The 26,087-nt window shown below is 34.3% G+C and overlaps 1 protein-coding gene and 1 pseudogene across 12 annotated transcripts; one reads left to right on the top strand and one right to left on the bottom strand.

Moving 5' to 3' along the window:
- The first annotated feature begins 8,076 nt into the window (after positions 1–8,076).
- LOC145556127 (chitinase 2 pseudogene) lies at positions 8,077–9,267 on the top strand (annotated as a pseudogene).
- A 2,103-nt stretch (positions 9,268–11,370) lies between these two features.
- LOC145641857 (uncharacterized) lies at positions 11,371–25,709 on the bottom strand. 12 transcript variants are annotated; one of them, XM_081692855.1, is made up of 14 exons: positions 25,613–25,709; positions 25,463–25,509; positions 25,256–25,344; positions 24,774–24,952; positions 19,338–20,099; positions 18,147–18,388; positions 17,201–17,293; positions 16,982–17,086; positions 16,280–16,895; positions 15,045–15,115; positions 14,266–14,381; positions 13,137–13,207; positions 12,265–12,368; positions 11,371–11,654 (listed from the first exon to the last, which is right to left on the bottom strand). In XM_081692855.1, exons 4-9 carry the CDS (start codon positions 24,916–24,918, stop codon positions 16,647–16,649), a joined length of 1,596 nt encoding a protein of 531 aa, XP_081548981.1. In that variant the 5' UTR covers positions 24,919–24,952; positions 25,256–25,344; positions 25,463–25,509; positions 25,613–25,709; the 3' UTR covers positions 11,371–11,654; positions 12,265–12,368; positions 13,137–13,207; positions 14,266–14,381; positions 15,045–15,115; positions 16,280–16,646. The 12 variants fall into 12 exon arrangements, with proteins under 12 accessions (XP_081548981.1, XP_081548978.1, XP_081548983.1 ...); XM_081692852.1 differs by having other exon boundaries at positions 12,286–12,368; XM_081692857.1 differs by having other exon boundaries at positions 12,265–12,362.
- Between the last annotated feature and the right edge of the window lie 378 nt (positions 25,710–26,087).

The following is a 26,087-nucleotide window of genomic DNA, read 5'->3' as shown; positions in this document are numbered from 1 at the left end:
CGAAACCAATCAACAAATTTCTTATTATGCAACTGCATAAGTGCCCTTTCACCTTTAGATGGAAATTCGGCACGCAAACAAGCCATGTGCTCGTCTAAATATTGGTGCACATCTGAAACATGGTGCAACACATAAAGGTGTGCTTGTAAGAACTGATCTCGGTCTGGTGACATTCGTTTCGACCCAATTGTGCCATGACCTTCAAGTCTACCTTCATGTCGAGAAGTAGGAAGACCAATAGGTTGAGCAAGGGCTATGTAGTCCGCCACAAAGTTACCTATCTCCTCACCCACTGTCCCTTGCATTATACTTCCTTCAGGGTGAGCTCGGTTCCGTACTTTATCTTGTAATGTATCCATGTGTCTTTCAAAAGGGTAGCACCACCTCATGAACACTGGACCGCACAACTTAATCTCACGCACCAAATGAAGAACCAGATGAACCATTATGTTAAAAAATGAGGGTGGGAAATACATCTCAAATTTGCACAAAGTCACAACCACATCTGCTTGCAAAGCATCTAGTGTACAAGGATCAAGAAATTTGCTACAAATTGTATTGAAAAACGAACAAAGGCTTGTAATCGCTTCCCTCACGTGTTTCGGTAGAATACCACGGATTGCAATCGGTAGGAATACTTGCATCATAATGTGACAATCATGGGATTTCATACTTGTCAGCTTCAGTTCTCCATTTAAGGTTACAAATCTTTTCATGTTAGATGAGTACCCTGATGGAACCTTAATGCCGTACAAACATGCACAAAACATACATTTCTCTACCCTTGACAATGTATAGCAAGCCGGGGGTAAATAATTCTTTTCATCCCTCCCTTTACCCTTAACTTTCTTCTTTGACGCATCTTTGGCCTTTCCCTTTCCCTTGCTCTTCTCCTTCCCTTTTTTCGAAACATTTTCATCTTCTATTCTCGGCTCCTTCCTCTTTCTAACCTTTTCTTGAGGCCACAATTCTGGACGAATCCCCATCTCTTTCAAATCTAACCGTGCACCCTTTCCGTCCTTTGTTTTGCCTGGGATATTCATAAGCGTCCCCAAAAGAGCATCACACACATTCTTCTCTATATGCATCACATCAAGACAATACCTAACGTCATGTTCTCTCCAGTACGGAAGCTTCCAAAAGATTGATTCTTTCTTAAACAGAGCAGCTGAGACCACAGTTTTTTCTGATTTTCCAAACACCGTTCGTATCCCTTTCACCCAAGCACTAATCTCAGCACCAGTCAATGGTCTAGGCGCAGTATCCTCTTCCACGGTTCCATCGAAAGCCTTTTTCTGCCTACGGTACGGGTGATCACGCCTAAGGAACCTTCGAGTCCGTAGGTAGACATCTTTGTGAGAATGAGTCAGGTATACGCTTGATGTGTCATCAATACATATGGGGCATGCTTTTTTCCCTTTGACCTTGTACCCACACAAGTTTCCATATGCAGGGAAGTCATTCATGGTCCACATAAGGGCTGCACGCAATGTGAACATCTCGTTCTGATGAGCATCGAAAACGGAAACCCTTCGTCCCACATCTTTCTCAAGTCGTCAATAAGCGGCGCAAGGTAAACATCTATGTCGTTTCCAGGTTGCTTAGGACCAGTTATTAGCAATGAAAGCATTACATACTTACGTTTCATGCACAGCCAAGGAGGCAAATTATAAATCACTAAAAATACCGGCCATGTGCTGTGTTGGGTACTAAGAGTGCCAAATGGATTCATCCTGTCCGTGCACAACCCAAGCCTTAAATTTCTTACTTCATTACCAAATTCCTCAAACTTCAAATCAATGTTCTTCCACTGTGGAGAGTCAGCTGGATGCTTTAGCATTCTGTTTTTCTTTCTTCCCTCTACATGCCACCTCAAGTTTTTAGCGTCTTTTGGTATTGAGAACAGACGCTTAAACCTTGGAATATTGGGAAGATACCACAACACCTTAGCAGGAGGTCCCTCCGTGCCAGGATTGCAACTCATGCGCTTGTACCGCGACCGCTTGCATCGCGGACACTCCTGCAGTTTTTCATACTCATTTCGATACAAAATACAGTCATTAGGACATGCATGTATCTTCTTATACTCAAAATCAAAGGGACACATGAGCTTCTTTGCGTAATAATAAGACTTAGGAATTTTATTCCCATCAGGCAACATATCACTTAATGCGGTCAACAAAGAAGTAAAACTGATGTCCGTCCACTCATGCTTCGACTTAATGTTGAAAAGTGTTAGCACGGCCGATAGTTTGGAGTATTTTTTGCACCCGGGATACAAAGGCTTTTTGGAAGCCTCCGATAATAATTCAAACACTTCACCTTCAACACCTTGCAACATCTCATCCACTTGTTCATCCTCGACCTCATTCGCCTGATCTTCTTCGGCTCCATCCTCACCATTATCAACAATATACTCATCATTCTCGTATTCCTCGTCCACATTAATCTCAGTGCTTCTAACATGCACATCATTCCGATCAAGATCCCCACTGTACTCTCCACTTTCTCCGTGCCAAATCCACACATGGTATAATTGCCTAAACCCACGACATAATACATGATCTCTAATGATTTCAACACTATCGACCACATTCACACAATTACAATCAACACAAGGACAATAAAGGCCTTTGCCTCCCAGTTTGCGTTGATAAGCTAAAGCCCTCTCGCAAAACTCTTAGCTTGAACCCCATTCCAAAATTCCAATGTATCGCGTCTACCATACATCCAACCACGATCCTTCTCCATTTAGTAAATTGTCTCTAAACATATATAGCACCATATAATTATAATGTGTAAGTGCTACATATTTTATGTAAATCAAATTCAAGTACAAAACGTGAATATACCATTCATATAGTGAAAAAATGCATGTTTCCAAAGGGTCCTTATCACTCCAACCTAACCCATCCTTGAATGTCTACTCTCACTAGTGAATGTATGTCAACTTTCCAATTTTAAGGAAAATCCGGCAGCATTTCCCCCTAGTTCTCTAAGTACACGATGTAGATAATTAATTACCCACATATGTACCCAGAGAACATAGTGAGGAAATGGTAAGCCAAGATGTTCCTTAAAATCGAAAAGAAAACATACATTCACCACCTAAGTGAGAGTACACATTCAAGAACAGTCCCAACCGGGGACTATTCAAGACTTTCTCCTAATGAGAAAGCCTTGAACGGGTATCTAGGCATATGATGATGCAAGTATTCTACATATTGTTGTATTTATTTGCAATTAAACAATACACAAGTTGCAATTTCATGAATAAACTTTTATTAAATGGATAAATAGAAAGAAATATAGCTAAGTAAATTTTATAAGTCATACCAATATAGCTATGCAACTACCCACTTGAGCTCAATATGTAGTCCTCAAGCTAATTAAACTCGTGCTTCAATTCACATATGAATCTATATATTAAAAAAACAAAAATTAGCAACGTCACTAATTATCTAATTAATATATTCACAATTCTCTAATTTATTCACAACTAATTAGGTGGCAATATCACTATTTATTTCTCTAATTTATGCACAATTCTCTAATTTAATCACAATTCTCTAAATTATTCACAAATCTCTAATGTAATCACAATTCTCTAATTTATTCACAATTTTCTAATTTATTCACAACTAATTAGTATCAAGGTCACTAATTCTTTAATATATTCACAATTGCCCATTAAAACAACCTAAAATTACACATTAAAACATACAAAAACTCAACTAATTAAGTAACATTCTTACTAATCTCTATTATATTCATAATTACTCATTAAATCAACCTCAAAATAACCCATTAAAACTTATAAATTTTTCAACTAAGGAACAAGGTAATGCAAAATTACTCTAATCTATAATATGTATTCAAAATTACTCTAAACATACAAAATTACTCTAATGTATAATATGTATTCAAAATTTCTAAATAAACAACCAATGCAAAAATAAAAAAAATTAGGGTAAAATTATATATATATACATTCCTTGACTTTAATTTTCTTAACAATAATTTTTCAAAATGCTATTGAAAATAATAGAATTACATATTTCAAAATAATTGTTCAATTTTTAACAAAAAAAATAAAAACTTACCCTAAATTAGTTGGAGGTGGAAGAAGCTAAGGGGATGAGAGATTGAGGACGACCCTTGCGCTGGTGGAGGTAGCAACGGTGGTGCACACTAGTGGAGGTAGCGCGGAGGTGGAGGCGGTGCGCGCTGGTGGAGGGAACAACGCGGAGGTGGAGGCGGTGCGCTGCTGCTCAATTCGAACAATGCTGGTGGCTGGAGGGCGGTGAAAGACAGAGAAGGGCACGGAAGGGAAAAGACAAGGGCAGGGGAGAATTAAGGGCGGTGGTTTTCGACAATTCGTACAATGGTGGTGGTGTTTCAACTCGTACAACGCCGGTGTTTCAATTCAACAATTCGTACAAGGGCAGGGGAGAATTCAGAGCGGTGTTTCAATTCGAACAATGTTGGTGGCTGGAGGCCGGTGGCCGGTGAAGGTGGCGGCTGTGGTGGAGGGAAAAGGGGGAGGTTTGTTGTTCTTCAATTCGTCTCTAATGTCGGGTTAGAAAGGAATGAAAGAGAGAGAGGAAGGAGAAGAAAGAAGTAGGAAGAAGCTAGGAGGCCGCGTTTTTTTTTTTTGAAAAAAAAACCGGTTTGATTGGCACCGGTTCAAACCGGTGCCTATTTTATTTTTGGCATCGGTTTGACTTGAACCGGTGCCTTTTGCCTTTGTTTAAAAACCCGCCCAATTTTGGGCCGATTTTTGGCACCGGTTTGGCCTGAACCGGTGCCATATGGGGGGTGCCTAATGCTATTTTTCTACTAGTGAAGTAAAATAAGGAACTCAATATCATGCGTAACTCGCGAAATACAAAATCCATATATATAGGCTAACAAACAACAAATTATAAGATAAAAAAAGTGGAAACATAATGCCATGATTAAACCCACTAACAAACCCATTAACTTCTAAATTCATTTGACTCTCTAACTTAACAAAATGACCAACATAGAGCCTGTTCACATTTAATGAACTGAGCTGAACTAAACTGATTGGAGCTGAAATGAATTGAGTTGAAATGAATATTTTATGAGAGAGGAAAATTAGGAGATGAATTGAAATGAACTGATTCGAGCTGAACTAAACTGATTGGAGCAGAACTGAAGTGAAGTTAAGTAAAGGTGAACATGCCCATAATACTACTAAAATTATTGACCCAACTATGGACAACCTCCTAAATTATAGTTAACTTCTTATGCGTGCACAACCCACTATTTTGAAGCACTACAAGTACAACCAACAATGACTCACGAAGAACATAAGAACTCGTGTATATATATATATATATATATGTATATATATATATATATATGTATATGTATATATATATATATATATATATATATATATATATATATATATATATATATATATATATATATATATATATATATATATATATATATATATATATATATATATATATATGGGAGGGATCCGGTGAGAATAGGTCCATATGTGAGAATTCATACTTATATGAGAACTGATTATAAATTAGAACATTTGTGTGAGTAATATGTTTCGAACATCAGATTTTAGAATTAGAACAAGTGATTAAAAATTTAAAAAATTTTCTTTATGAAAGTTTAAACATATGAGTAAAATTTAGAACATCTGACTTAAGATTATGAACATGTGAATAAAAATTTAGAACAAACTGATATAGAATATAGAAAGTACGTGTGAGTAAAGAATTTAGAACATACGTGTAAAAAAAATTAGAACATACGTTTTAAAATCTGGAACATATAATTAAAAATCTTAGAACACAAGTTTTAAAATTTAGAACATATAAGTTAAAATTTTGGAACAAGTTATTTAAAATTTATGACATCAAACTTAACTAATTTATGGTTTAGAACATGTGAGTACTAAATTAGAACATTTGATTTAATTTAGAACACCTAAGGAAAAGTTTAGAACATCAGATTTAAAATTTAGAACATACGAGTAAAAATTTAGAACATAAAGAGTGTTCTCACATATGAAAAATTCTCACATAAGAAAAATTCTCACAAGAGCCTTCCCCTATATATGTGAGAATTTTTCTTATGTGAGAATTTTTCATAAGTGAGAACACTCTTTATGTTCTAAATTTTTACTCGTATGTTCTAAATTTTAAATCTGATGTTCTAAATTTTTCCTTAGGTGTTCTAAATTAAATCAAATGTTCTAATTTAGTACTCACATGTTCTAAACCATAAATTAGCTAGTTAAGTTTGATGTCATAAATTTTAAATAACTTGTTCCAAAATTTTAACTTATATGTTCTAAATTTTAAAACTTGTGTTCTAAGATTTTTAATTATATGTTCCAGATTTTAAAACATATGTTCTAATTTTTTTTACACGTATGTTCTAAATTCTTTACTCACACTTTCTATATTCTATATCAGTTTGTTCTAAATTTTTATTCACATGTTCATAATCTTAAGTCAGATGTTCTAAATTTTACTCATATGTTTAAAATTTCATAAAGCAAATTTTTTAAATTTTTAATCACTTGTTCTAATTCTAAAATCAGATGTTCTAAACATATTACTCACACAAATGTTCTAATTTATTACTCATATGTTCTGAATTTAATTTGAGTTACATGTTCTAAATTTTAACTCGCATGTTCTAAATTTTTACTCACATGTTCTAAAATTTTACTCACATGTTCTAAATTTTAAATCAGTTCTCATATAAGTATGAATTCTCACATATGGACCTATTCTCACCGGATCCCTCCCCTATATATGTTCTTCGTGAGTCATTGTTGGTTGTACTTGTAGTGCTTCAAAATAGTGGGTTGTGCACGCATAAGAAGTTAACTATAATTTAGGAGGTTGTCCATAGTTGGATCAATAATTTTAGGAGTATTATGGGCATGTTCACCTTTACTTAACTTCACTTCAGTTCTGCTCCAATCAGTTTAGTTCAGCTCGAATCAGTTCATTTCAATTCATCTCCTAATTTTCCTCTCTCATAAAATATTCATTTCAACTCAATTCATTTCAGCTCCAATCAGTTTAGTTCAGCTCAGTTCATTAAATGTGAACAGGCTCTATGTTAGTCATTCTGTTAAGTTAGAGAGTCAAATGAATTTAGAAGTTAATGGGTTTGTTAGTGGGTTTAATCATGGCATTATGTTTCCACTTTTTTTATCTTATAATTTGTTGTTTGTTAGCCTATATATATGGCTTTTGTATTTCGCGAGTTAAGCATGATATTGAGTTCCTTATTTTACTTCACTAGTAGAAAAATAGCATTAGGCACCCCCCATATGGCACCGGTTCAGGCCTAACCGGTGCCAAAAATCGGCCCAAAATTGGGCGGGTTTTTAAACAAAGGCAAAAGGCACCGTTTCAAGTCAAACCGGTGCCAAAAATAAAATAGGCACCGGTTTGTCAAACCGGTTTTTTTTTCAAAAAATAAAAAACGCAGCCTCCTAGCTTCTTCCTACTTCTTTCTTCTCCTTCCTCTCTCTCTTTCATTCCTTTCTAACCCGACATTAGAGACGAATTGAAGAACAACGAACCTCCCCCTTTTCCCTCCACCACAACCGCCACCTTAACCGGCCACCGGCCTCCAGCCACATGTTCTAAATTTTTACCCACATGTTCTAAATTTTAAATCAGTTCTCATATAAGTATGAATTCTCACATATGGACCTATTCTCACCGGATCCCTCCCTTATATATATATATATATATATATATATATATATATATATATATATATATATATATATATATATATATATATATATATATATATTATAAAAGAACCCTTTTCACAAAGAAGTCTACTTAAAAGAACCTTTCTCACGAATTTTCCTATTATATTAACTAATAAAATTGATGAAGTATAAGGTTGAGTGAGAATTTGAAAAAGAAAGAGTCATAGTATAAATTATTATAACCTACTTGGGAATGTTCTTAGAGCTATCTAGTTATCCTACAAAATGAGATTGGGAGAGAAAAATTCTTGGTATTATTTTTATAGCATCGTTGGGGATGTTCTAACAGCTATCTATTCAACCAAACATATTTTTGAATATTTGGGTGAGAAAGAGTCCTCAAATTTCTCTATAAATATGGTATTTTTACCCTTCCCAAAATACACCAGCCATTCACATTCATTATTTGCTTAAAAAAAAAAAAAGAAATATTTCATTATGGCCTCATCGTCTACAGGAAACTCAATGCTTTTCACAGCATACATTGGAGCAATGTACAAAAATATTAAATTTTCAGACATACCAATCAACAAAAATGTGCAATTCAACTTCCTTCTTTCATTTGCTATCGATTACACTGAATCCTCTTCTTCTCCAACCCCCACAAATGGCAAATTTAACATCTTTTGGGATCATTACAAACTCACCCCTTCTGAAGTTTCCTCTATTAAAGAAAATCACCCAAATGTAAGGGTAGGCGTAAGCATAGGTGGTGCTACTGTTTCGGACCACCCAGTTAATTTCATGCCCAGTTCAATAGATTCATGGGTCTCAAACGCTGTTTCTTCATTGAAGGATATCATCAATAAGTATCATCTTGATGGTATTGACATCAATTACGAGCACTTTGATGGAGGAAGTGACACTCAGACCTTTGTTGAGTGCATCGGACGGTTGATAAAGAATCTCAAGGAGAACAATATAGTGAAATTTGTGTCAATAGCTCCATTTGATGATGACAATGTCCAAAAACGCTACCAGGCTCTGTGGAAGAAATATGGGAAGTATATAGACTACGTTAATTTCCAGTTTTATTCATATGAACAAATCACAAGTAAATCCGAATTCATCACTCATTTTGAGAATGAAAGGGAAAATTACAAAGATGGTAAGATATTGGCAAGTTATATTAGTGATGGAAGCAAAGGGCTAAAACCAGGAAAAAAATTCTTTAAAGCTTGTAAGAAGCTAAAGAAAATGAACTTACTACACGGGATCTTCTTTTGGTGTGCGGATGATTCTAAGGTATTGAACTTCAAGCATGAAGTTAAGGCTCAAGAATTGCTAGCAGGCTAGCAGCACCTTAATTTTTCAATCTTCATGTAATTAATTTGATTTTTAGGAAAGTTGCATGATTTTACTTGCTCATTAGGGGTAAGGTTTTGCATGTGACAAAAAAATATGTAAATTTATGTACTCGCTTTCAAATAAAGTTACTACGAAGTATTATACGAAGTATATGATAATCTCATGGTTCTCAAAAAAACATATGATAATCTCATATTTTGTTGTTTTGAATTTATCACAGGTACGGTACTTAATTAACTTAACCTACATATTTAATGAATTTAATCAATGGTTTATTTACAATTCTAATAAGAGTTGTGAGAATTGTTCAAACAAATTTTAAGCCTATCGCGAATTGTTAATTTGCAAACCTTAAAACTAAATGTTAAAAGATCAACTCATTCAAAATCTTAAGCTGATGTTTGTAGCTTAGGATTATGTTTTATACTCTATCACACCCCTTCACAGGGGAATTCTTTGAGCTCGACATGTGAATGCATTATGATATTAGCGAAATATTCCATTTTAAAGTGGGGGGTGGATGAGACTAAATCGTGTGACCTTTGTGTCACTTTGGTTCTACCATGTTAAAAGACCTAAAAAAACCTAAAGCTTATGCTGATGGTTCAGAACCATGAATACGTTTTATACTTTACCCTATCTTTATTTTTATTTGGCTTTTTTGGGAATGTTAAAAAATACCAACTACTTGTAGGCGTCATTGGGAAGATCTCCTACGTTAAGCATGTGTGAATATGCTTGACACTCATACGAAGTGGGAATTGACATATACGATTAGGGACATATAAAATAGGGAGCTGCCATCAAGTTTTTAAGAAACTTGTAAACCGTTCACGAATCATTTACAGCAACCACGAATAAGGGACAACGATTGGAAACAATTGTTGACCTGTGAAGGTTACACCCCATTCATAATCCATGAGATTATTAACTCAATATGGTTCGGAACTGCAAAAGAAGGATCGGGGATGATTGTACGAAGTGAGTCATGGAGTCACATTCGCCCGTATTGGCCTCTACTCGATTCTTATAGAGAAAAGTATTGTTGTGATCTCAAAGGCATACAAATAATATTTGATTTGCTCCAAACTAACATTAGGCTAAATTGGTTGAATATCAATACAACATATAATTCTAAAGTATCGCGATCACTTGATTAAACAACAAGATTAAAAAGCAACCTAAATCGGTTGTCCAAATTATCTTATTAGGCGTGATTTTTAATTACATATTACCTTTAAACAGACAATATAGTGATCAATAAAAAATATAATAAAATCAACATTAATATTGGAAGCAACTTAACAATAATAATGTTAGTCAAATCAAATCATAATAATAACCCTAATTATGATACTAGAAATATAAAATAAAATAAGAGTAATTAAGTGATTAATTACTCACTTTCCGCATTTCCTTGAATTGCTAAATCATGAATAAATTGTTGGTAACTTCAGTAAAAAATATAAATCAAATTGAAATTAAATAAAATAAAAAGTAAGGTTGATTTGGTCCAAATCCTTAGTTAATTCTACGTTTCACGCCTTGGTTTAAGGATAGAACCTCGGGTCAAGTGTGGACTCCTTAAAGTGCTTTGGGGAAGTATTATGAGAGAATAAGGAGGGCTAGTATTTACACTACTAGAAATCCCGCCTTTTTTCGACGCTTATTAAGGCTTTTCTCGACGTTAAAAAGCGTCGAGAATTTATTTCTCGACGCTTTCAAAAAGCGTCGAGAAATTTGATGTCGAGAATTTTATGAAGACGTAAAAACGCGTCGAGATTCTAGACGCTTTTTTGCGTCCTAATATTTATACGGAGCGTCTAAATTTTCTGTATTTCGCGCCATATGAAAGAATTTCTCGACGCTTTTTTGTGTCTCCAATATCTGATATTGTCGACGCTTTTTTGTGTCTCCAATATCTGATATTTTCGACGCTTTTTTGTGACCACAATTTCTAATTTATTTAATTTTTATTTTCATGTTTTCAATGTTGTCGACGTTTTTTGAGTTCTACAATCTAAAAAAGTGGAGATGCTTTTTCATGTCCATATTTTAGTTAAATTAACATTTTTCGACATGGATATGCATCGAGATTATTCGTACCTTTTTACAAAAAAAAAAAAAAAAAATTCCAATCTAATTTAGACCTAAAATCACATATATATATATATATATATATATATATATATATATATATATATATGTATATATGTATATATGTATATATATATATATATGTATATATGTATATGTATATATAGAAAAAAACTTCAATACATATATTAAAAATTTAAACCAACATATTTTTAACATCATTCTAAAATGATCCAAAATATTAACAACATAATTACTATTAGAAACCTTGTTTGCTACTAATACTAGTGTCTCCAAATAAGAACAAATATATACTAAGAATAATTAACATCATAGAGTCGTCGCACCAAACCGAATTAGGCTAGCTGTCAAGTCTACTTGCCTCCACAATCTAACTCATTTTATCATTGTCCTTCTGCTTTAGCCCCTTCATCGTACCTCTTCCAACCTTCATATGTGAAAATTACAACAAAAATTAGAAAATATAAATCAATAAATTATTATATAGTATAAATACGAAGTTTAACTGCATTTAATTTAATAAGATAAAGTGACTAAGTAGCATATAAACTTGTCATGCACCAAAGGCACCATATTCTCAGACCCCCTAAAACTAGTTGAACCACTTGACAGCCACCAAAGCCCACCTTCAGTTTTAGTAGCCACATACAAACCAGTGGCTGAGATTCGGCCCTAAAGAGAGCTACTGTAGCAGAAGGACAGGTAGTAGCAGCCATTAAACCCCTCATACTAGCACAAACAATTGAGAGTTTGAGTTCCCCAACAATAACAGAGGAAACAGGGGAAAATCATCCAAATGAACCAGCATTCAAGACTGCCGGCATCTCCTATTATCAACAAAATCCACACCCCAACAACGCAAAATTGATTTTACCCATAGGACATAAAAAAAATATAATGGAAAAGTACCAATTGTTGATCCCATCAAACATACAAACACCAGGAATTAAATTACCAAAACATCAATTCTCTCACACTTACTCTTATAATTAGGGAAAATTTAGTTATATGTAACATAATGTAAAAAAGTTCAGTACCTAAGAAGCAAAATGATGTACCTGATGCTGTGTCATACCCAATACTTCTTGTGCAAGTCTTAGCATATGTGGATCAGTGTTACCCTCACTAACTTTACCTACAACTTGAGAAAAGTGTCCAACAAGATATTTCAGCAAAAAATTATTCTCTTGGACTTGGTCTTTGAGCTTTTCATTTTCTTTTTCAAGCACCTCATTCTTTTTGTACAAAGTAGCCACATCTTCTTTAACATTATCCATTAAATTAACTCTTCTTTGGTGGCTGTCAAGTGGTGCAAGTCTTTTTCAAGCACCTCATTCTTTTTGTACAAAGCCATTGTATGTACAATTTCAGGAACTTTTGCCTTAATCATAATGAAATGAACTACTTAATATTATACGAAGTATGATCTAAAGCTAGAGTTCACAATGCACGAAGGACAAGTTAAACAAGAAAAATTGACTCAGGAACTTGCAAATAAATTCCATTTATAAACATACAAGACATGATAAAATCTGCTAAAGATAAAAATTACAAGTTTCATTTCCCTTTTGCATATGTGTTCTAATTTAAGGAAGGTGAATAAAGGAGAATAAAAAAAATGACCCTTTACAATCCTTAACGTTTGTAAATCGATAATAGCCAGAGTCACCACTTTGCACTTTTTTTTAAAAAAAAAAAAACACCCGCTCATGAAAGAAAAAAAAAACAACAATAAGTTACATTATACTACGAGTTATATATTTTACTATAAGAAGATTTGATTACAGAAGAGATATCACCAAAAAAAAAAAAAAAAAAATGAAGGCGAAAATGTAGTTAGTAATCACACTTATTATGCTGGAGAAGACTAAACAGCAATACAATGAAGAATCTAAGATAAGAAATTTACCTTGCTATAGCAGGACCAGCACTGTCCCATTAAACGTGGAAAGCCAACCTTCTTACAATTAAAGCAATCCCCTGTAAGAAAGGAATGAAGGCGAAATCAAACACTGAACAAGAGAAAAATGTATGATGGAGACAAGAAGTGTATATGAGACCAACTCACCAAATATTCAGTACAGAGTTCAATATTCAGATGCAGTATCAAGCAACATAATATTAAGGTGCACGCGCACACACACACATAAACACAAATGTTCATAATTTCCATTACTGTAACTAAGAAACTTTATAAGTCATTCAGTTAGATAAGCTCTCTAAGGCAGAGGTGTGGCTTTTAGACTAAAGAAGCATCAGAGCACTCTCCATGAGCCTCGCCCATTAAGTCCTTAACGCCTCATTTACTTTTGCAGGAATCTACACAATAATCCATTCTTGAGTAAGGAAGCTAGTCTAATTTGCTATGAAATTTAATAGTCTCAAGAATACTGCTTAAGAAATTCCTTAATTATACAGCTAGAAACAAAACTTCAGTCATTTTGGAAACTAAATCTAATAGATGCGAATGCTTTCTGTTTGAGGTTCAACGGAGTTGTACATGCTAGTAGAATAATAAACTTCATATGCTTAGTTAACACACAATGCAGCACCATAGAGCCATCCTAATCTTATGTTATTCAACTTCTCACATTGATGGCAATAATAGTGAGTAACACACATATATATACCACACTTCTTAGGAACTCTATACAAAGAAAAGTTCAGAAGAGTTTTTTCTTTGTAAGATGCTAGTACTCATATCATAAGGTGAACATAAGTTACATAACTATATGTCATCCCGCTTCTTTCACTCAATCGGCTAGTGACATAACCGAAATAGAAAGTGACAGGTTCCACAAAGGTAAATAAAGGAGTAAGAGCACATTGAGTAAAGCCAACAGTAGTGTAGTTAAGAGTAATGTGAAGAGCTCAAGGAAGAGACTGCTACAAAATGTTTGAGTGCGAATTGGAAAAGGTTATCCAACAGCGCCAAATTTGTAGAAGATAGATAGCAGCAAGTCTAGTGAGCAAACTTGTTTATTGCTTTCCAAGGATGATTTAAAAACTAAAAGAAGGATGAAAAGTAATTAACTTACAAATTTATCATTTCGCCTTGCCTCTGCTATTTTTTCTTCCCAACTCTCTTCTTCGGTTATATGTTGAACCTTTCACCAGTTTGGCGTAGTTTATGATTTCCTTTGCAATTGCATAACTATCAAAATTAAGTATTTTTCATGAAAAGGTATACATTTATAATCCATAGTTAATGACTTGATGCATAATAAAAAAGAACAAGAACTGCTAAACAGAAACAAAGCCATTGTATGTACAATTTCAGGAACTTTTGCCTTAATCACAATGAAATGAACTACTTAATATTATACGAAGTATGTTCTAAAGCTAGAGTTCACAATGCACGAAGGACAAGTTAAACAAGAAAAATTGACTCAGGAACTTGCAAATAAATTCCATTTATAAACATACAAGACATGATAAAATCTGCTAAAGATAAAAATTACAAGTTTCATTTCCCTTTTGCATATGTGTTCTAATTTAAGAAAGGTGAATAAAGGAGAATAAAAAAAAATGACCCTTTACAATCCTTAACGTTTGTAAATCGACAATAGCCAGAGTCACCACTTTGCACTTTTTTTTTTTAAAAAAAAAACACTCGCTCATGAAAGAAAAAAAAAACAACAATAAGTTACATTATACTACGAGTTATATATTTTACTATAAGAAGATTTGATTATAGAAGAGATATCACCAAAAAAAAAAAAAAAAATGAAGGCGAAAATGTAGTTAGTAATCACACTTATTATGCTGGAGAAGACTAAACAGCAATACAATGAAGAATCCAAGATAAGAAATTTACCCTGCTACAGCAGGACCAGCACTGTCCCATTAAACGTGGAAAGCTAACCTTCTTACAATTAAAGCAATCCCCTGTAAGAAAGGAATGAAGGCGAAGTCAAACACTGAACAAGAGAAAAATGGATGATGGAGACAAGAAGTGTATATGAGACCAACTCACCAAATATTCAGTACAGAGTTCAATATTCAGATGCAGTATCAAGCAACATAATATTAAGGTGCACGCGCACACACACACATAAACACAAATGTTCATAATTTCCATTACTGTAACTAAGAAACTTTATAAGTCATTCAGTTAGATAAGCTCTCTAAGGCAGAGGTGTGGCTTTTAGACTAATGAAGCATCAGAGCACTCTCCATGAGCCTCGCCCCTTAAGTCCTTAACGCCTCATTTACTTTTACAGGAATCTACACAATAATCCATGCTTGAGTAAGGAAGCTAGTCTAATTTGCTATGAAATTTAATAGTCTCAAGAATACTGCTTAAGAAATTCCTTAATTATACAGCTAGAAACAAAACTTCAATCATTTTGGAAACTAAATCTAATAGATGCGAATGCTTTCTGTTTGAGGTTCAAAGGAGTTGTACATGCTAGTAGAATAATAAACTTCATATGCTTAGTTAACACACAATGCAGCACCATAGAGCCATCCTAATCTAACTCCTGAATAACAAATCATCTCCTCAGTACCCACTAACACCTCCTACCTATTAGACTGTGTACGGGTGGGTGCATCTCAGTTCAAAAAGTTGCATTTTGTTCATCAAGCGAAGCTTAATTCAGAATATTATTCACAATAAATCATGATCTAAGATAGTTTCTGCCAATACTCCGCTTCGATATGCATGCTCAATCCAATGACAATGAAGCCAATTTCACAATAAATCAAACAACAAAAGACCAAAAACAAGCTTAATTCAGAATATTATTCACAATAAATCAAACAATATAAAATTTCCACCTTCAAATAAATGCAAGCATCATAAAGATTATATCTTTAAATAGACATATTGACCAAATTTCATACAAACAAATGTACAGAAGAGCTTAACTCCTACCAAGTCTCAGATGATGCGCAATATGAACTCACCAACACATGCATGTATATAATTTTAAATATCTCGCTCAATTAACATATTGTAGGATTCAGTTATTTTATTTAAAGGCAACAATATACCCTTAAATTGATAAAAATTGGAAACCCTAGATTACAAATCGAAGAACAACATACCTTCGTGAAGAATTCCACCACATCTGCAAAGATCTGGCACTAGTGAATAAATAGACCGTCAATTACGATGGTGGCGACAAAATTCACCACCGCCGTCACCCTCAAATACTCAATTACCTAGTAGTGTTGCAAAGAGAGGAGTGAAAGAAAGAAAGAAAGAGTGGAGCGGCGGTAGATGGAGCAAGAGGAGGCAAGTGAAGAGAGAGAAAGGAGGATTTGAGCAGAGAGAAGAGACGGAGAAATCGAGAAGAGAGAGAAAACAAAGGAGAGAGTACGAGAAGAGAGAAGAATAGCTAAGCTAATAGAGATGAGGCGCGTTTTTTTTTTTTAACAAAACCACCGGTTCAAAACCGGTGGCCTTTACCATTTATGCCACCGGTTCGGTTTGAACCGGTGGCAATTTAAAAATATGTAATCCCGCCCATTTTTTAAGCCACCGGTTTTCGAAAACCGGTGGCCATTGAGCGGTGCCTTTTTGTATTTTTCTACTAGTGACAGGACGATCGGGAATCTCATCGCTATTCATCATTTTCTCAAAAGCTTCATTTTCTAGCTTTGTCTGTGACTTCGTAGGGTACATCAACCTAAGCTGCTCAACCTTAGCTTTTACATCATCCTACACAAAATAATAGGGATTATGCAATTAGTCATCATCATTTTATAAAATTTATAAACTAAAAAAAATATGACATCAGATTGTACCACAAAATCTTCAGTGTCTGTGCCAGGGAGAAAGCTTCCATCTTTACCCGAGTGAGATTTAATCCAAAGAGCTAATAAGCTCATTGGTTCTCCATGTTCGTCTTCCTATGAATTGATAATTCAAATTCAAAGGGTATTAAAGAGATATAGCAATATCAACAAGAAGCACAATGAATGAAGACAAAACATAACAATAACATATATGTATATAAGCCGTACATAATCAGCTTGTTGATTTGCATAGCTATTGCTGCCACATCTGTGATACTGATTAAGGAAAGATCGTGCCCTTTTTCCACATTCTGCCAAACTCTGCATTAATTAAGCGTAAGCAAGAACAAATTCGGTATAACATGCGTAACAAATATCCTATAAAAATTGCCAACCATTCCCTTACCCTTAGCCTAAAACCAAACAGCCCCTGAACCTATAGAATAATTTCTAGATAGTTTGTTAGGAAGTTAAAAGCTTGAATAAGAATTCACTTACATATAAACAGAAACTCAGGCTTATGTTGTCGACAACAAACAAGCATCAGATAAGATGACACTAAAAAAATTAAATTAGATAGTCGACCACATAAGCCTGATGGTCTGAGCACTGTAAAAAATAATTCCTTATTAACGTAGCGGACTATAAATCCTATCTAGAAATGATGTCACTATCTGCTCAGGCTTGGAGAAAGTCATTAGACTCATTCATAACTCATAAACTATTAAGAAACTTAGAATACACTTCGGATTTAGCAACATACCCTAATCTCATTTCCAACTTATTCAAATAATAATTAAAATAAAGGAATATTTCCAACAAATCCTTCCAAGAAACATGATGAAACTAATTGTTCTTACTTGTGCTTTATCAAAATACCAATAATCTACCAACGTTGTCCAATTAAGGGGGCTAATTCCTGGTGGTGGTTGTGTTTTCATCTCACCCATTGTTTTTTCTTTTGGCTTGACATATAGCTTTTACAATTCAAACTTATATTGTCTCCATGCTTTATTAGCACGTTGCAAAGCTTGTTTGTCGTATTCTTTACCATCAGGAATCACAAAGTGGTCCTTTAAAAAAAATTAGTGTAACACACTGTAATATAGTGAAGTATATAGTACGCCATAGAAAGAAAAGAAAAGAAATTTGAGTGGGGGAAAATTGTACGTACTCGCATATTTGTAACTACATTCCCTTTTATAGTCCCGTCGATTTTTTTCCAATCTGTTGGTCCAAGTGGACAATGGGACTCCATCTTTGCCAAATAACCAATAAATTTAATCAAAACATGTCCACCTTTCCTAATCGGTTGGCAAAGATCATTGAATTCCACAACGTACTTGAAGCCTTTAGCACTCAAAACGTCAACTGGATGAATTACACCACTCACCAATGTAGTATTACACTTGTCATCTATACCATGTAAGGTAATTAACAGAAAACAAAGGCAACATCATAAGATTATATCATCTCAATAAATCAGTAAAACTATCAAAGATAGAAATCAGCAACATAATCATGATTTGGTTGAAGTCAACTAAGAAAAGATATGATTTGGTCTTTTGTCAAGAGAGGAGGGAATAGAGTAGCACATGATATGGTAGAAGTCAACTAAGAAAAGATATGAGAATCATTATTCCAATGACCAGGGCAACAATTGACAGCAGCAATAACTAATGGTCCAAAACATTCTATAATCACTAGCTTAGGATCTTCACAAAATCTCATCGTCTGGATAGCAAAGGTCAATCAGTATACTAAATTACCTTACAAAATAAATTATGAACATCGGGAGATTCATTCATTCAAGACATAAGGCACTTAAAACTAAGTGCTGGTGTCCAAAAATCCCATATATTAGGGCTGGACATACCAAAAACATCACCTCACATACAGCTTTGTAACGGCAAAAAAACAGAACAACAATATAAGCCTTTTTATTCATGATAAGCATCAGAATACATAACATCAGAATATAATTCTATAAAACAGCACAAAATATATTATAAGACTGCCAAATCAAATAAAAGTTAAACAACCAACTAAATTTTATCTTCAATAAAACATCAAATAGCAAGAAAAAGAATACCACTGAAGCAGCAAATTCTATAAACAATACCAGCCAACTTCAAAAACCTAAAATTAAGTCCAGATGGCATAATGCTGAACAAACTATCTAGCCTAACTCGGTCAATTTGAGTACAACCAAGATGACAAATAAAAATCTTAAAAAGCTGTAGATCAATTAAAGAGGCGACCAAAAAGAAACAGCAATTGATCATTAGCCTAAACTTCATAATTATATATTCACAAGACATAATATTGAAAACTACAAACGGAAGATTTAATTAAGATAAATTACCTATGGTCAAAACCTCCTCCTTGTCATCGAACTCAATGTCTTCACGCCAATCTGGAAGTAACTTACGCCGTAGAGACTTGGATTTTTTCGGGACCTCTTTTGAAGCTTCACCAATGTTTTGTTGTGTTTGATTCTTATTTTGTGGAGCTGCATTTGAACTTTTGGCAGCACTTGAAGCTTGGTTCTGAAGTCCTTGTTTCGAAGGTTGATGGAGGTCAAATTGTTGGTGAGTAGCAGGAGAGGAAGTAGAAGGGTGCCTAAATGGTTGGTGAGTAGAAGGAGAGGAAGTAGAAGGGTGCCTGAATGGTTGGTGAGTAGCAGGAGAAGAAGTAGAAGGGTGCCTGAATGGTTCAGGTGCAATAGGTGGCATGTTAGGTGGCATATTAGGTGAGACTATAACAGTAAGTTTGGGTGTATTTTTTTGCGAGCAACCTTGTTTGTCTTTAGCAGCTTCCATAATTAAACTTGGTGTTGGTGTAGTAGGAGGTTTCTTCCAAATAGATTCGGGATTGATAGAAGGGGATTGTGCAGAAGTAGTGGTTTTCGGTGGACCAAATGGCCCCCATTTCTCATTCTGCACCTCATCAAATTTTAATGAACCAACAACTTGCTTTTTAGTGGGTTGTGAGGCAGCTTCACTTCCAGAAGATTGGTCTGCAATAGTTGTATTTGGAGGCTGTGACGACAGAGTATCTCGTCCCTTAGTTGCAGCCGCAAGTATGTCCCTTTCCCTCTTTCTTCGATAAGTCATCTTTTCTAACACTACAAGATAAATGATACAAAAAGATCATGTTAAACTTGCAAGACAACAACTAAGTGAAGAGAATAACATTAATAATGAAAATATGAAACAGAAGCCAGATTAATATGATTGAGAAAAAAAAAATCAAAGCAAATAATAGCAGCAAGTAAGCAACCAGCAGCAGAAAGCAAACACAGCAGCAATTATAGAGCACCAACGACAGAAAACAGCACAAGAACAGCAACTACAGTACAGAACAGCAGCAACGGCAGAAAATAGCAGAAGAACAGCGCAATTATTTGCATGATGATCCATTTGTTTTCTCATCTCAAGCATACCAAATATAAAATGTACGAATATAATATAATAACATAAGAATATAGAAAAAAAATCAATCTTCTGTTAAGCTGACTAAATTGGCAATAAGTCATATCAAATAACAAACATAGTATAAAAAAGATCTAAAAGTAGCTAATTATTCAAGTATATCAAACAAGTCCCTAGGCTTAGTCTTAACAACATGAAACCATCCTTTTTGTATCTCGTCCTCGACGTAAAAAACTTGTTTTGCTTGAGATGAGAAAACAAATGGATCATCATGCAAATTTCGACCGGTGTGCATCAACTTTGAGAAATTGACACGAACACTTCCGCTCGGGTATGTTTTGATACCCCTATGTATATCTACCCAATCACAACGAAACATTACAACTTTACAAAAACCGTAATAATCTAATTCAAATATATCTTTCAGTTTTCCATAATACTGTTGACCCTCCGCTTCCACCATGATTCCAGAATTTTGAGTTGTTCGAAATTTCTCACGATCGGTAATATCAAATTTATAGCCATTAATAAAAAGACTTTTCATCCTTCTCACACGGTTTCTCAAGCCACGAGCTAAGGCTTTTCTTAACTTTCCTTCTACCGTGCTATCATTTAGATTATTGACCTATAATTCAATATGAACAAAGTTAATCTAAGATTGGTGTATTAAAAAAAAGATAAAGAAAAATGAAATTCCTAATTTTGAAGCATATAACCTGGCTTAATAACCAATCAGGAAATTCATTAATTATCCATTGATTTTCAATGGATTCATTTGCTTGGCTTCCTCCAACTTCATTCCCTTGTCGTTTTAGTGTTATGAACTCACTATAGAAAATTCAAAATGTCAAATTACTAACGAAGAGAAAAAAAAAAAACCTATAATGCTACTTACTCAAGCACCGGTGTCACTTCATCAGAATGAAGTAAAACATAGCGATGTGCTTGTTTTAAACTTCTATCATCCAAACGAACATTTTCTTTCTTTCCAACAACACGACCACCAGAGTTAAACAGATAGTTCTCATCGTCGGGCACGCCATCTTAATTCCTTCTTGGTCTATTAAATATGGTCTCAACACTTTCTAAATATCTCGAACAAAATGCAATTGTCTCCCATAAAAGATACCCCTCTGCTATAGATCCCTTCGGTTGCGCTTTATTGCTTACATGAGATTTCAAAAACGCCAAGTACCTTGAAATAAAAAAAGTGATTATGTGTGTGAATGTGAAAGAATTTGGAAAATATTGGAATGAATTTTTATCTATAATAACAAAAGAAAAAAAAAAGTATTTAAACACAAACCTTTCAATGGGATACATCCATCTGTAATGAACTGGTCCGCCAAGTCTAACCTCATCCACTAAATGAATAATTAGATGAACCATGATTGTAAAAAATGTAGGTAAAAACTCTATCTCCATCTTACAAAGAGTCAGAACAAGCTTTGACTGAATGGCATCTAATTCTCTTGTATCTATAGTGGTTGAACATATCTTTTTAAAAAAATCTGACAACTCCTCAAGAAAGTCAATAACTTTTGTGGCATTCGACTCCCTTAAAGCGGCAGGAAGGATATCTTGCATGAGGATATGATTATCGTGGCTTTTCATATTAATAAGTTTTCGCTGCTTCAAGTTCACACATCTTTGCAAATTAGATCCATATCCATAAGGAACTTTAAGCTTCTTTAAAACTTTTAAAAACCGTTCCTTCTCCTCATTAGACATGGTGTAAGGGGCTGGAGGGATGTCACCTTGAGGGTCAATCCAAAGATGAGACTTTATATTTTTACCCTCAAGGGCTTCTCGAGCACTTCTATCATCTCTACTATTTTCCATACCTAAAAGAGTTCCTAATAAAATATCACACACATTTTTTTCAATGTGCATAACATCTAAATTATGCCTAAGAGGATTATGCTCCCAGTACTCTAACTCAAAAAATGTACTTTTATTTTTCCATAGAACTAATTCGGCGTCATCATCATCATCATCAGCATTCTTTCTCCCTCTTTTTTTTGGAACATTTTTGGATTTCCCATAAACATACTTTACCTTATCTTGTTGCTTCAAAACTTCAGTACCGCTTGCAGGAACCGGAGCAAGACCATATTCCTCATTCCCGTCGAATGAATTAGCTTGCGAATGATACGGGTGATCAATTGGCAACCATTTTCGATGCCCGGGGTACACAAGTTTATCGCCAAATCTATATGAATACGTGGAATCAGTGCAAGATGGACAAGCTTTGTAGCCTCTTGTACTCCAACCCGACAACATAGCATATGCCGGGAAGTCATTAATAGTGGAGTGTAAGGCTGCTCGCAATTTAAAGTTCTTTCCACTATAAGAATCAAAGGCATCAACACCTAGCCACAACAATTTTAACTCATGAATCAGTGGTTGCAAGTACACGTCAATATCCATACCAGGACCGGATTTACCAGGAATAATAGTAGATAGAATGAATGATGACGACTTCATGCAAAGCCATGGCGGTAAATTATATGGAATAAGGACCACTGGCCACGTACTATAGTTGGTATTCATTAGACGATATGGATTAAAACCGTCACTAGCAAGGCCCAATCTAACACTACGAGGATCGGCGGCAAACTCTAAATATTTTTCATCAAATTTCTTCCAAGCCTCTCCATCCGCAGGATGCCGTAGAATGCCATCATCTTCATGATTATAATGCCATATCATGTCCTCTGCTATTTTTGAAGACATGTACAGTCTCTTTAATCTAGGGATGAGGGGAAAATACCGCATTACTTTAGCCGGCTCACCTTTCTTACATGTTTCTTTACCTTTCTCACTTACATCACCCTCCTTTCCTTTCACAATTTTCCACCTTGATGCATGGCATATATGACACTCACTTTTTTCTGAAAATTCACCCCAATATAGCATGCAATCATTTGGACATGCATGGATTTTCTCATATCCCAATCCCAAATCATTGATTACTTTCATGCCTTCATAATAAGACGATGGAAACTCCTTAATGATAGGAAATGCGTCTAATAGAAGTTCAAGTAATTTATTAAATGACTCGGCAGACCAATGAAACATACACTTTAGATGAAACAAGTGCAATAGAAATGAAAGCTTTGAAAAGGTAGTACAACCCTCATATAAGCCTTCTCCAGAAGCTTCCATGAGTTTATTATACTTTACATGTTCTTCACCTGTGAAAGGTGATTGAGTGTTATGATCTAACCCCTCATCCATGCCACACAAATCGACATCCTCGATACTAGGTTCAGATAATGATTGATTATGGGGTTCTTGAGTGGGTTTGGATCATCAACTCTAAAAGCTGCTCTAAGTAACCCGTCCATATCATCTCGACCCACGATCTTTTCTTGACTATTACTTATACTAGAGGTTGTACTCCCTTTATCTCTAACATGAAATACCCAATTTTTATAATTTTTATAAAATCCTTTAAATAGAATATGGCCTCCAACTTCATCTACCGAAAACCATTTACTTAACTTGCACTTGTTACATGGGCAACGAGTTAACAATGTATTTTGTGAAATAGTCTCTTTAGCAAGGTCTAAGAATTTCATGCAACCTTTATAATAGTTAGGATCACCTTTAGGTAAATCTATCCAACTATTATCCATGTCTACAAAAAAAATGAATAATTATTAATCAATATTTATTATACAAAATATTATTAATAAATAACTATAGATAGTGTTAGCATTATTAACTAATAGTGTTAGCATTATTAAATTGGTTGTCGTCTTATATAGTAATATGTAAGAAGAAGAAGAAGATTATGAATATGAAAAGCTAGCTAGCAATATAGATAGTCCAAATAAATAATCTGACACAAGTAGTGATAATACCATGCAATTGATGTAAACAATGAGATTTGCATTTACAGAAACTCAACGTGTCCTAATACCCAATTTCCCACATAAGTCTTGATTTTATTCCTATAGAAAATGACATTGACATCTAGCTTTATACAATATTTCACCATTAAATTGCAGGTATATAAATAATTCCAGATTATGCATCATTTTATTATTATTGTTCGAATAAAGTATTCTTTTGGTAAAGTGTATAATCTGACAAAAATAGTTAGTTCACAGGAAGGAACTGTTTCTATAATTGACTAAACAACAATACCTATCCTCCGTTTATCAATATAATTAAGCTAAGAACTATGGAGAAATTTAGTTTACCAATATAATTGACTTAAAAAAATTCAGCAAACACAAAAGAAAGAACAACACCAACAGAAGAACATCATCTCCCAATACATAAAACAAACAGAAGCATATTGCCACAAAACAAACCACACTTTACAAGTACGAAACAAAAAACAACAAGGATCATACAAAATGGTGTGAGGCAGTCTTCAATTGTATCTTCGGACCAAAGCATAACTAACACCAACAGACTAAATTCCAGCAGAACAACCAACAATGCATCAGACTTCCAAAAGTATCCCCAAAACATACCAATCATCCAACAACATATCATAAGCAGAACATCCAACCCGAATTCCTTGCCTCACCTAGAAAATCATTACATAATTTCAATAACAACTACAAAATTACAATCCATTAAGATAGTAAGCACATTAAGCTAAGAACTAATATAATTGACTTTAAAAAATCAGCAAACATAAAAGAAAGAACACATAGTAACAGAGACATACTCATAGAAAAATTCAAGTGAATCAACACATATTATTTCCCAAAATACAAAACAACAACAAACGACTCTAGCTAGCCAATAGAACAGCAATAGCACGCAAGCAACATAACATCAACATAATTCACGACATCAAATAAGAAAACAAAAATATACTACTCACCTGTTTGAAGCTTGGATTCCCTTTGTCATGCGTCTTTATTGTAGCTGCTCCAATACGAACGTAATTCGATCCCTTCACTTTCGTTTTGACTTAGGACAACAATTCCCAATTTCATTGAAAATTGAAGAAAAAAATAAAAATTTAAGGTATAACAACGAAAATCGAGTATAAAGACATCAAAATTATAAAGAAAGGGAAGAAGATTACTCTAAATTGATGAAATTGACAGCAAGAACTTCTCACAACTTCAAACCCTAATTTGTTAAGAAATTTGCAAATTACAAAATAATGAAGAATGGATAGAATTCATGAGTGCGAGAGTGATCTATAGAAAGACTTTATTAGGTTTTACATTACCTTATCACTGCTGCAGTTGAAGAACGACACCAGACTAGAGAAAGTAGCAGCGTGGTCGTTCTTGATGGAGCTGAGTAATGAAACTGATCGATGTTTTTTTTATTTGGAATTAAGGAAACTAGTTCATAATATATTTTTAATATTTTAATTTAATTTGCATTGGTAATTTTGATTTTTTTTTTAAAATCACCGCCTAATTTTTCACAAAATTTAAAAGCCCCGGGCTAAAATAATAAGGCACGGCTCGTATAAAATTATTTTTAAGGGCACTAGTTGACCCAAAAAACCGTCGACGAAAAGCGATATATGTTACCACGTGCAAAACATGTGCCAATTTCTCGACGCTTTTTTACGTCTATTTGTAGTCTAGACAACAAAAAGCGTCGAGGAATGCAGAATGATATACACGTGACTTTTTCTCGACGCTTTTTGCTGTCTAGAAAACCGTTCGACGCTAAAAAGCGGGATCAAATTT

The sequence above is a fragment of the Chenopodium album genome, chromosome 8 (assembly GCF_948465745.1).
Source record: "Chenopodium album chromosome 8, dcCheAlbu1.1, whole genome shotgun sequence".
In the NCBI taxonomy this organism is placed as follows: domain Eukaryota; kingdom Viridiplantae; phylum Streptophyta; class Magnoliopsida; order Caryophyllales; family Amaranthaceae; genus Chenopodium; species Chenopodium album.
Note: the sequence above shows the minus strand (reverse complement) of the source record. Positions and strands in the feature narration are given on the sequence as shown.